At 40.5% G+C, this 12,376-nt stretch overlaps 1 protein-coding gene across 1 annotated transcript; it reads left to right on the top strand.

Moving 5' to 3' along the window:
* Nucleotides 1–7,356: 7,356 nt before the first annotated feature.
* On the top strand, nucleotides 7,357–7,959 carry LOC112203305. Its single transcript, XM_024344293.1, has one exon. It carries the CDS (start codon nucleotides 7,357–7,359, stop codon nucleotides 7,957–7,959), a length of 603 nt encoding a protein of 200 aa, XP_024200061.1.
* The last annotated feature ends 4,417 nt before the right edge of the window (nucleotides 7,960–12,376 follow it).

The raw sequence follows: 12,376 nt of genomic DNA, 5'->3' as shown, positions 1-12,376 counted from the left end.
CTAAAGAATTACTTTTGAAGATCTCAAATAAGCTCAGTGGTTGGAAAAAGGCCACCCTTTCTAAAGCGGGGAAGCTTACTCTTATAAAATCTAATATTGCTGGAATGCCAAACCATGTTATGTCTTGCTTCAATTTCCCTCCAAAAGTTACTAAAGTCATTGATAAAGAAAGTAGAAATTTCTTCTAGGGTAAGGATTGTCATTCCTCCCCAGTTGCTTGGAACCAAATTTGTCTGCCTAAATCCTTAGGTGGTCTTGGAATTCGGCTAGCAGCTTCCTTCAGTAAGGATGCTTTGGCAAAATTAGGTTGGAAAGTGATATCTGATCATGATAGCTGGTGGGTGGATATTGTTCATAGGAAATACTTAAGAAAACATGCTTTTTTCATGCAAAATAAGCAGGCCAACCATTCTATGGCTTGGAAAGGTATTCTTTGTTGTAGAGAATTGGATAATTGTATTGTATTCATCTCACCATGAGGTTTATATAGGGTTACATCATGTATACAAAAGGCAATACATAATAGCTATACTAATCAATCGCACATTACAAGTATGTCAATTGTATACATTACGAGTCTGTCAATCACATACATTAAGCAATACCTATTGCATGAATAGTCATTATCATTTACAACACTCCCCCTTGGATATTCCATGTCAATAGTGTTGCCACTGCTATGCGCTTCTAAGTTGTCTCGTCAAAAACCTTGCCCAGTAATAAAAACCCTGTGGGAAAAACAACCTTGGTCGAAGGAGAAAAAGAGCACAACGCGGGTGAATGTGGAGTACTCGACATCCTTCCACACTCCCCCTTATGCCGCTCAAACTCGGTGATGACATTTTGATCGTTGCCTCACTAAAAACCTTGCCAGGTAACAAAAACCCTGTGAGACAAAAATAACCCTGGTTGAAGGGCAAAAAGAGCACAACACGTCCTTCGCTCTTCGAGATCGAACATGTAGACATCATACCTCCCCCTGATGTCAAGGTCTCTCCCTGATTTCTACAATTATGGGAGTTCAGATAACTTTCTTAATCCTGATTTCTGCAACATTATCGTCTGAACGGATTTGATTCACTTCAATATTTAGAAGTGTTTGTTGTTGCTGATTGTAAAAGAACTTAGTCGATATATGCTTGGTGTTGTCACCCTTAATGAAACCTAACTTCATTTGCTCAATACAAGCTGCATTATCTTCATAAATGCACGTAGATTCATCGGTGGTAGACTTCAAACCACAACTTCCTAAAATGTGTCTAACTACAGACCTTAGCCATATGCATTTTTCGCACGGCTTCATGTAGAGCGATAATCTCTGCATGATTTGAGGAAGTAGCAACAAGGGTCTACTTTGTAGACCTAGAAGATATCGCAGTGCTTCCCATGGTAAAGACATAACCCTTTTGGGAGTGACATTTGTGAGGGTCAGAGAGATACCCTGCATTAGCAAAACCCATCAAGACATCGTTGTCATTTTGATGGAAGGGAGGAGGAACACGGAAGGTGGCGTATTGCCTTGTGGAGTCCGATCCCACACTTCCGTTATTTCTTTTCTCTCTGTAGGGATAGAACAAGCCCATATCAATCGTACCTCTCAAGTATCGAAAGATTGTCTTTATGCCAATCCAATGGCGGCGTGTTGGTGCAGAACTGTGTCGAACTAACAAGTTCATTGCGAATGAGATGTTCGGTCTTGTGCATTGAGGTAAGTACAATAATGCGCCTATTGCACTTACATAGGGCACTTCAGCCTCTAATAAGTCTTCGTCCTCATCCCTTTGACGAAACAGATCTTTTTCAGGCTCAAGACTACGACCGATCATGGGAGTACTCACAGGCTTTGCTTTATCATCATTAAAGCGCCTTAATAATTTTTGAGTATATGCTGACTGATGGATCATAATCCCATCACTACTATGCTCGAGTTCTAGTCAGAGGAAAAACAGTGTTTTCCCAAGATCTTTCATCTCAAATTCGGATTTTAAGTACTTAGCAGTTTCCTTTAACTCATCTAGAGTTCCAATTAGGTTCATGTCATCGACATAAACTGCTACAATTGCAAATCCGGAACTTGTCCTCTTTATAAACACTCATGGGCATATTTCATTGTTGACATATCCCTTCCCAATCATGTAGTCACTTAGACGGTTATACCACATCCGCTGGATTGTTTCAATCCATATAGTGAGCGTCTCAATCTTATTGAAAACACGCTCCGTGATTTAGAGCCACTTGACTTGGGTAATTGAAGTCCGTCTGGAACCTTCATATATATCTCTGAATCTAGATCCCCATAGAGATATGCTGTAACCACATCCATAAGCTGCATGTTAAGTTTTTCAGAAACTACCAAATTGACAAGGTAGCGGAACGTTATAACGTCCATTACGGGAGAATATGTCTCCTTGTAGTCGATTCCAGGGCGTTGTGACTTGTGAGAAACCTTGCGCCACAAGGCGGGCTTTGTATCTAACAACCTCATTTTTCTCATTACGCTTGCTAACAAAGACCCATTTACGGCCAACAGACTTTATACTTGGGGATGCCAGCGTTATAGGCCCAAATACCTGTATCTTTATTAGTGAATCCAAATCAACCTGGATCGTATCTTTCCATTTAGGCTAGTCTGCTCTTCATTGACATTCCTCAATGGAGCGAGGTTCGATATCATCGTGTTCTATAATTCCTTGAGCAATAGAATATGCAAACACATCATCAAGGATAATAGAATCTCGATTCAACGTCTCATGTACACTAGTGTAATTCATGGAGATCTCCTTATTCCCTAGAATTGGTTCTAACATTGGAGCATCCCCCAATGATGTCTCTTGGACATAACCATAATTCAAAATATCTTCATGAGACGGGTTATTTATGTCGATGATTAATGGATCTTTCTGTGCCAAACTCGCTTTCTTTCTCGGGCGAGAATCCATCAAACCTTTGGGCCTCCCATGTTTCCTTACTGGGAGACATCTCCATGATTTTTAGGGATATCAATCCTTGTAGGCACGTTTGCAACAGGTATATGTGATCTTGTCACTTTAGCGATATCAGAAAATGCATCAGGCATAGAGTCTGCTACGTTCTGAAGATCGAGAATTCTCCGCACTTCAATTTCGGACTGTGCGGTTCAGGGATCAAGATGAGGCAAAGTGGGGACAGACCACGACAATTCCTGTCATTCCTGTTGAACATTGCTGTTCCTATCTCCCCCTAACGACGGGAAGACTGTCTCATCAAAGTGACAATCCGCAAATCTAGCGGTAAATAGATTGCCTGTCATGGGTTCTAAGTAGCGGATAATGGTTGGAGAGTCATATCCAACATAAATGCCTAATCGTCTTTGAGGACCCATTTTGGTGCGCTGTAGCGGCGCAATTGGCACATAAACTGTACACCCAAATATGCGTAAGTGTGATACATCAAGCTCATATCCAGTAACCATCTGGGACGCAGAAAAGGGTTGAGTTGCAGTAGGCCTCAGATGAATGAGCACAGCTGCATGCAATATTGCATAGCCCCAAGCATAAACAGGGAGATTGGTGTGCATAACCAATGCTCTAGCGACCATTTGAAGTCTTTTAATGGCAGCTTCTGCGAGACCATTTTGGGTGTGAACATGAGGAACATGGTGTTCAACCTCAATCCCAATGGACATGCAATAGTCATCAAACGTTTTTGATGTAAACTCTCCAGCATTGTCAAGACGAATTGACTTAATGGGATGATCAGGGTGGTGGACCCTTAATTTAATGATTTGTGCTAAGAGTTTAGCAAATGCAGTATTTCTTGTGGACAATAGCATGACATGTGACTATCGTGTCGATACATCAACCAACACCATAAAATATCTAAATGGTCCGCAAGTTGGTTGAATAGGTCCACAAATATCACCTTGGATTTTTTGTAAGAATGGAATATTTTCTTTAGTGTCCTTTTCATAGAATGGTCTGGATCCTAATTTTGCTAAAGAGCAGGCTTTGCAAAACGAAAGATGGGCTTTAGAAGCAACCAGGGAAGTATCCGGTTGAGCCACGAAGTCACAATTGACTTTAGAAGTAGAAAAAGGAACCAGGGAGGTATTGGTGGTGCCAATACCACTTTTGGGCCGCAAGGGGTAGGTGGCACCAGCCTTACCTTGGATCGAATTTTGGTTCTGACTTCTTTTCGTTTTGAAAAATGGATGTCCATGTGAAGTCTTTAATATATGGATCATTATATCACGACCTGGGTATCCCAAACGGTCATGCCAAAGCCTATATGTGTCAGAATCCCATAAATCATCTCTCATGACATGGTTGGATTCATATAATTCGAATAGTGGTTGTATACAACCCACTAGATCGACACATAAGTTTCTCTAATACTCGTTTATGTCCGTAGTCATTAGAGGTTATGCAAAGGAACTCTTGTCCATTCTCACAATGTGTTTCCACATGAAAACCATTGGCTCTTATATCTTTAAAACTCAATAGGGTCCTTCCAGCCCTAGGAGCATATAGAGCTTCGGTGACATTAATACTTGTGCCATTTGGCAACATAAATTGAGCTGGTCCTCGACCATGAATCAATTGTGATGGTCCAACCATCGTAGTCACAGAAGATCGACTAGGCGTCATCCATAGAAATAATTGCCTATGTCACAATATAGTATGTGTGGTGCCATGATCAACAAGGCATTCCAACTCTCCAGGAAACATACTGAAAAATAATAAAGTTCGGGTTTAAGACATGTCCATGACATCGAATAATAATATGATACTTTATTAATAAAGATAGCCAATGATTACATCAAAGGTCCAAAAAAGTCTAATCCAAAATAAAATCAAACTAAGACACATTGTAGTCACTCTATCCGTTTGGTAACTCCAATCAAATATGACCAGGAAAGTAGAGAGAGATGTTAGTGGAGTGAGGCTCTCTTAAGTACCATTAATCTCAATGACTTTCCCAGACATCATATTTCATTGGGTGCACCACATAAGAAAGAGTTAATACAATTGTCATTTATTGACTAAGGCATATTGCCATTACAAAATTTCGCCTCATGAACGCTTTTAGTTCCAATGGGCCTTGAATTATAATTCCTCACGAGTATGTTATCATGTTTCTTAGCTACAGATATGAGATTGATAAGTTGATGAAACCTCGTGATCCGTCCAACATTGACTTCAGTGCGATATTGCTTTGATACCACAATGGCTTAAACGGGGAAGGTGGAGAGAGTTTTCTCAATTAACTCTTTCTCTGTGACAGGTTGTCCACAAAACCTCAACATGGACTGTAGGAGAAGAGCTTCTAAATTATATTAAGCAACAGACTTGAAATCAACAAAGCGCAGATTGTTCTATTGAACCTTCAAGTCAGGGAGGATGGAATCTTGGACATTGCCAAAGCACTCTTCTAGTGCTACCCATAGCTCTCTTGCATCCTTGATCGACATATACTCCAATTTGAGTGCCTTGTCCATATGGCGTCGCATCAAGATAACTGCTTGAGCATGCTTTGTAGGTGTTCGCACGAACACACGATCCGGGTTAGGTGCCTGGATTAAGGGTAATATTCCCTTTGAAGTGAGGTGGTTCTCAACATCGGTTACCCAATTGTGGTAATCCGAGCCTGTTGAGTCAAGCATGGGAAAATCGAGTCTACGTTCATTCGACATCTTGAAAAGAAGAAGAGAAGATATATTAGTTTCAGAGCTAAACTTCCACGAAAACTAAAATAATAAGATTTCCGAGCTATGCTACCAAGAAAATAATTTCCAAGAATCTCTTTTGGATTAGACCAAACAATAATGTTTTAATATGGTCACAATTTGATGCTTACGGACGCTCTTAGTCTGAGCATTATAAACACTCTTAGTTCGTTAAGCATGAATCCCCACAATTCCGCTTTATTAAATAATCGAACTCATGTTCGTATATTGAAAATCCTGCAGAAAATAAAGGAATTTAAAAGACAAGAAAGCAGGAACTTTAATCTTTAAAACTTATTGAAATTCGGAGCATATTATCTTCTGAACAACTCCCACTTTAAAATGGTGTATAGATCTCAAAGAGACTCCAATAGGGATGAAATTTGGAGGTAAGATAGAAGAGGAAGAGATGAACAACTTTTATGAAGGAAGGATTTTGATCTGAGGTCCCAATCAAGACGTTTCGGGGCGTGCAAATAGGCTGATCTGCACAGGAACGAGCATGCTCTTGTGCTGCAGGGGTAGCAGGCGTGTGACGATGCTGCAGGGGTAGTAGGAGGCACACGGGTGCTCAAGGGCTGCAGGATCAGCGCACGGTATGGCTAGCAATGGCTAGGAGCTTGCAGCAGTCTTTGGTGAAAGAAATTTCGGGTGTTAGGGTTTTTTTTTTCTGGCTAGGGCTTGGGTTAGAGTATTGTGCTGATAACGTGTTGTAGAGAATTGGATAATTGTATTGTATTCATCTCACCATGAGGTTAATATAGGGTTACATCATGTATACAAAAGGCAATATATAATAGCTATACTAATCAATCGCATATTACAAGTATGTCAATCGCATATATTATGAGTCTGTCAATCGCATACATTAAGCAATACCTATTGCATGAATAGTCATTATCATTTACAACATTATTGATAATAGAGATCTTTTAATCCAAGGTATGCGCTGGATTGTTGGTAATGGTACTGACATCAAATTCTGGACTTTCAACTGGGCCTTTTCTTTTCCTTTGATCAATCTTATTTCGACTACAAATAGAATTTCTATTGATATTGATGAGAATGTTAGTGATTATATTGTTAATGGCTGTTGGAATGTTAATAAACTTTATGTTTTCCTTGATCATGATACAGTTAACTCTATTTTAAGTATTCATCTTCCTGCTTTGGACTCTAGGGATGAATTTGTTTAGGGGCCGACCTCCAGCGGTATTTTTTCTGTTAAATCAGCCACTTGGCTTCAATGTGATTCGGTGACTCCCTATTCGAGGGTTAAAATTTTGAATGAAATATGGAGACTTAACCTTCCTCCTAAGGTCAAGATTTTCTCTTGGCTCTTAGCTAGGGGAAGATTGAAAACTAGGGCAAGACTTGCTCGTTATTATACTAATTATGATTCTTTGTGTGCCCTTTGCAGCTCAGGGGATGAGGACTTAAACCACCTTTTCTTCTCCTGCCCCTTTGCTGAAAATGTTTGGCGCTCTGCTGGCATTACTAATACAAATTTCCAAAACTTTGAAGAATGGTTTGTTTCTTGGTTCAGGAAGGATTACCAAAAGTCTACTACTGAAAATCTTCTCCTTCTTTGTTGGAAAATTTGGGAGGTGAGGAATAACCTCATCTTCAGACATTCTCCCTCTCTTCCTAACATGGTCGTTCATGATGCGGCATCCATTGGTGAGAATTACAGAAGGAATAGCCCTTGTCTTTTCAAGGGTCCTGCTTCTGCCTCTCAAGTTACTCGTTGGCTTCCTCCTCCTGCTGGATTCGCCAAGCTCAATTTCGATGGTTCTGTTGTTAACAATAAGAAAGCAGCTGCTGGTTTTATTATTCGGGATCATGATGGTTCTCCCCTTTTTGCTGGTGCGAGAGCTATTGGTCATGCTTCTGTCTCCATTGCTGAAGGAAGTGTTGTTCGTGATGGTCTTTATCATGCCCTCCTCCTTAACTGTCGAAAGCTTTATGTCAAAGGTGACTCCAAGTTAATTATAGACTCTATCAACAAAAAATGTGCTCCTCCTTGGCGTTTTCGTACTCTTGTGAAAGACATCCTGAGTCTGGCTAGCAATTTCGAAGCTGTTTCCTTCTCTTATGTTCCCAGGGAAGCCAACTTCGTTGCTGATGCTGTTACAAATATGGGTCATAGATCTTCTATTCCTATCACTTGGTCCAAAAAGTTGCCGTTCTCAGCTCTGTCTGCTTTTAATTTTGATAAGTTTAGTTCTAGTTGTAGTAGGGGTTTTAAGTTATAATTTATTTTCCCACCTAAAAAAAAAATATTTTCATGGATCATGAAGTTTCACTTACGAGAAAGTAATGACAAAACATGGTTCCATAAAAATGTACATATATATGACACTACTCTTAATGTAAATCTATTGATAGCAGCATGCTTTTACAACCTTGTCAATTGTTGTTGACATTTATGTTCTTCTAATTTTGGCACAGTTAATTGAGTCTTGAAATGTAGAGAAACCGTAAGGGATACAAATCGAGAACCAAAGAATGTCCCATGTTTTAAACCCCTTTGCTAAAAAAATAAAAAGGTTTTAAACCTTTTAATTTCCCATTTTGAGATATCGATTCATTTTTCTTTACAATTTTTAGCTTGAGCAAAATGCATTTGCAAAGTGCAATAATGATTGCATGATGTATATCGATCGATACTCGGATTCTTCTCTCTTGTACAACTGTGACTAAGGCCCAAAACTATTGGGTCATGGACTAAAACATTTGGTACCAATCATAGAAGTTTTGCTACCCAATCTATTTGCATAATTGGGCTTAGTTTAACCATTTAACCGCAAGCTAGCGCAAATGCATAATTCTAGATTGAATCTCCGCCAACATTCATTACCTAATATTAATAGTAGCATATGTTGTATGAATGAAACTTTTAAAGCATTATATTGCATGAAATTAACAAGATGTACAAAATTCCACTGGATAATTAACATGAGTGAAATGTAGAGGAAACATAATCATTTTTTTTTCGTAGTTTGCTTTCAGTATTTTCCAAGCATGATAAATTTAATTTTATTTTCTATATCTTATATATATATATATATTTATTTATTTATTTTTAATTACTCTTTTATTTAATTTTTTTTATCACATTAAAGAAAAATCGAACCCAAAATTTAGAATTTGTTTTAGGGAATCAAGAATTGAGAGAAATTCGCTGTGTATTCTCATTGATAATAGGGGCCTCTTTATATAAAGGATTACAATGCATAGAGTTAGAATCATACAAGAAAAGAGAATCTCTAGATTCTTCTAATTGAACCCTATTACCACCAGGTCAAGTAACCTAGAGTTTGGATTAAACACAAAATAGAGATATCCTTAAACACTCCCCCTTGTGTTGTCCAAACGCGGTGCTTCTCTCGTTGCCTCGTTAAAAACCTTGTTGAGTAACAAAAACCCAGTGGGACAAAAATAACCTCGGTCGAAGGGGAAAAAGAGCACAACACACCCTTCACGTTTCAAGGTGAACATGTAGACATCTCCCCTTGATGCCTGCACCTCCCCCTGATGACTACGATCATGGGAGTTCAGATAATTTCCACAAGTCAATTCTTGCCACATGTTTCTCGAACGTGGATTTGGGCAATGACTTAGTAAACAAGTCTGCCTCACTGTCCTCAGATCGAACCTAGTTCACTTTGATCTTGAGGAGAGTTTGTTGTTACTGATTATACTTGGTGTTGTCGCCTTTGATGTAGCCTAGCTTTATTTGTTCAAAACAAGTAGCATTATCCTAAATGCTCGTAGGCTCATATGTGGTAGACTTCAAACCACAATTGTTCGAACATGCGTAATTATGGATCCAATCCATAAACATTCACGAACTACTTCGTGAAGAGTAATAATCTCTACATGGTTCGAAGATATAGCGACGATCTGTTCTGTAGACCTCCAAGATGTCACTGTCTTTTCCCATGGTGAACACTTAACCAGTTTGGGAATGACCTTTTTGTGGGTCAGAGAGATACCCAACATTAGCAAAACCTTCCAAAACACTTATATCATTTTGGGATGGGGATAGAGAACGCAGGCCAGTGTTGGCGGCGTTCCTGGTGTGTGATGGGTCCGAATCCATCATCTCTTTGTAGGGATAGAACAAGCCCATATCAATCTTACATCTCAAGTACTGAAGGATATCTTTGACACCAATCTAATGGCGTTGCGTTAGCGCAGAGCTATATCTTAGCTAACAAGTTCATGGTAAATGAGATGTCCGGTCTTGTGCATTTAGCTAAGTACAATAATGCGCCTATTGTACTCAAGTAAGGCACTCCTGCCTCTAACACATCTTCATTATCATCATTCGAATGAAGAGGATCCTTTACAGGATCAAGACTATGGACGATCATGGGGGTGCTTGAAGGCTTGACCTTGTCAAAATGCCTAAGCATCTATCGACACGATGCTCAAGTTCTAAACCGAGACATAATCGTGTTCTCCCAAAATCCTTCATCTCAAACACGGATTTCAAGTGTTCAGCGGTTTCCCTTAACTCTTTAAGAACTTTTAATGAAGATCATGTCCAACATAAACCGCGAGGGAATCCGAAACTTGTTATGGAAACGCGTGGGCATATCCCTTCCCAATCAAGTAGTCATTTTAGCGAGCGTTCTAACCTCTTTGTAAACGCGCTCCATGGTCTAGAGCCATTTGACTTGGGTAAATGAAGTTCACCATGAACCTTCATGTATATTCCGTATCTAGATCCGTATAGAGATACGTAGTGACCACATTTGTAAGCTGCATGTTCAGTTATTCGGAAACTACCAAACTGACAGGGTAGTGGAGTGCAATGACATCCATTACGAGAGAATATGTCTCATCATAGTCGATTCCAGGGCGTTTTGTGAAAAGCCTTGCGCCATAAGGCGAGATTGCCATCTCTTTTTCTCATCACGCTTTCTAACGAAGACCCATTAGTCAATAGGTTTTGTGTCAGGAGGTGTTGGCATTATTGGCTCAGAAAACCTTCTCTTCGTTAGAGAATCCAACTTAACCTGGATCACATCTTTCCATTTAGGCCAAAACTCTCTACGTTGGCATTCATTCATCAACGGAGCGTGGTTCGATATCATCTGACTCAACAAACTCATGCGCAACGAAATACGCAACTACATCATCAATTATGATGGAGTTTCTATCCCACGTCTCATGTACACTAGTGTAAGTTTCATAGAGCTTTATATTCTCAGGAATAGGTTCTGACGTTAAGGCATCCCCCAACGATAACCATAACCCGGAAGATACTCATGAGACGGATTTTGAGTCTTGATGATCAAAGGATTGGAATGTGCCAAAGTATCTTCCGAACCCACGGGCCTCTCCACGCATCCTAGCTGGGGCCATGGCCTGTAACGCCAGAGTGCCACTCTCTTTGGCGTTGGCGCCATGACTACCTCCGGGTAGGGTGGCGCTACGTCCTCTAGTAGGAACGTCCTTCCTTGCAGGCATGTTTGCAGCATATTTGTGTGATCTCGTCACTGTAATAGGGATCAAGATGAGGCATAGTGGGGACAGGCCATGACAATTCCTGTCGTTCCTGCTGAACATCCATGTTCTTATCTCCCCCTAACGACGGGAAGACTGTCTCATCAAAGTGACAACCCGCAAATCTAGCGGTAAGGAGATCGCCTGGCAAGGGCATTAAGTGGCGGACGATTGTTGGAGTCTCAAATCCAACGTAGTTGCCCATTCGTCTGTAAGGACCTATCAAAGTGTGCTGTGGCGGGGCAATGGGCACATAAATGGCTCACTCAAATGTGCGTAAGTACAAAATACTTGTACCCAGTCACTAGCTGTAACGCAGGGGTACATGGAGTGGCGGTAGGTCATAGACGAATTAGCATAGTTGCATGCGATATTGCATCACCTCAAGCAGATATAAGGAGAGTGGTACGCATTACCAATGTCTAGACTATCATCGTAGTCGTTTTCGCGAGACCAATTGGGTGTGTACATGGGAATATGATGTCCAACATCAGTCCTAATGCAATAACCATCGAAAGTCTTCGATGTAAACTCTCCAGCATAGTCAAATCCAATTGACTGAATAGGATGATTTGGGGAGTGAGCCCGTTGTCATATGATACGTGCTAGGAATGTAGCGTAAGCAGCATTTATAGGTGGACAATGGCGCAACACGTGACCAGCGTGTCAACTAATATCATGAAATATTTAAGCGTCCGCAAGTTGGTTGAATCAATCCACAAAATCCCTACGGATTCTTTGTAAGAACAGAATGAGTAATGTCATATCCTTTGCATAGGATGGTCTCAGTCCTAATTTCCTTAAGGAACGGGCTTTGTAAACCGAGCGAGAGGCCTTAGCAGCAACCATTGAGTATTTTGGTTAGGCCTGGGCGTCTAAAACGATATTTGAAGCAAGTTGGTGATTGCAGCATCACCTGGGGCGCCATCACCATGATGGACGCCATCCATGGCGTCATGGATAGGGACTGCGCCAGCCTTAGGCTGGTGGTGGACGGAGGCAGTGCCCTAGGCAGCAGCGTCGGTCACACGTAGTCTAGGAATCAACTTTTGATTCATGCTTCATTTCACTCGAGAGAAAGGATGTCCATGTGAAGTCTTTGTAGACGGATCATCTTATCATGACCAGGATGATCTATCCTGTCGTGACAAAGCC

This window comes from Rosa chinensis, chromosome 5 (genome assembly GCF_002994745.2).
Source record: "Rosa chinensis cultivar Old Blush chromosome 5, RchiOBHm-V2, whole genome shotgun sequence".
In the NCBI taxonomy this organism is placed as follows: domain Eukaryota; kingdom Viridiplantae; phylum Streptophyta; class Magnoliopsida; order Rosales; family Rosaceae; genus Rosa; species Rosa chinensis.
The sequence above is the reverse complement of the archived record's forward strand: the minus strand, read 5'-3'. Positions and strand labels throughout refer to the sequence as shown.

Bases quoted from the DNA above. Each gene is read 5' to 3' on its own strand.
- LOC112203305 (XM_024344293.1), top strand. From the start codon at position 7,357: ATGGTCGTTCATGATGCGGCATCCATTGGTGAGAATTACAGAAGGAAT.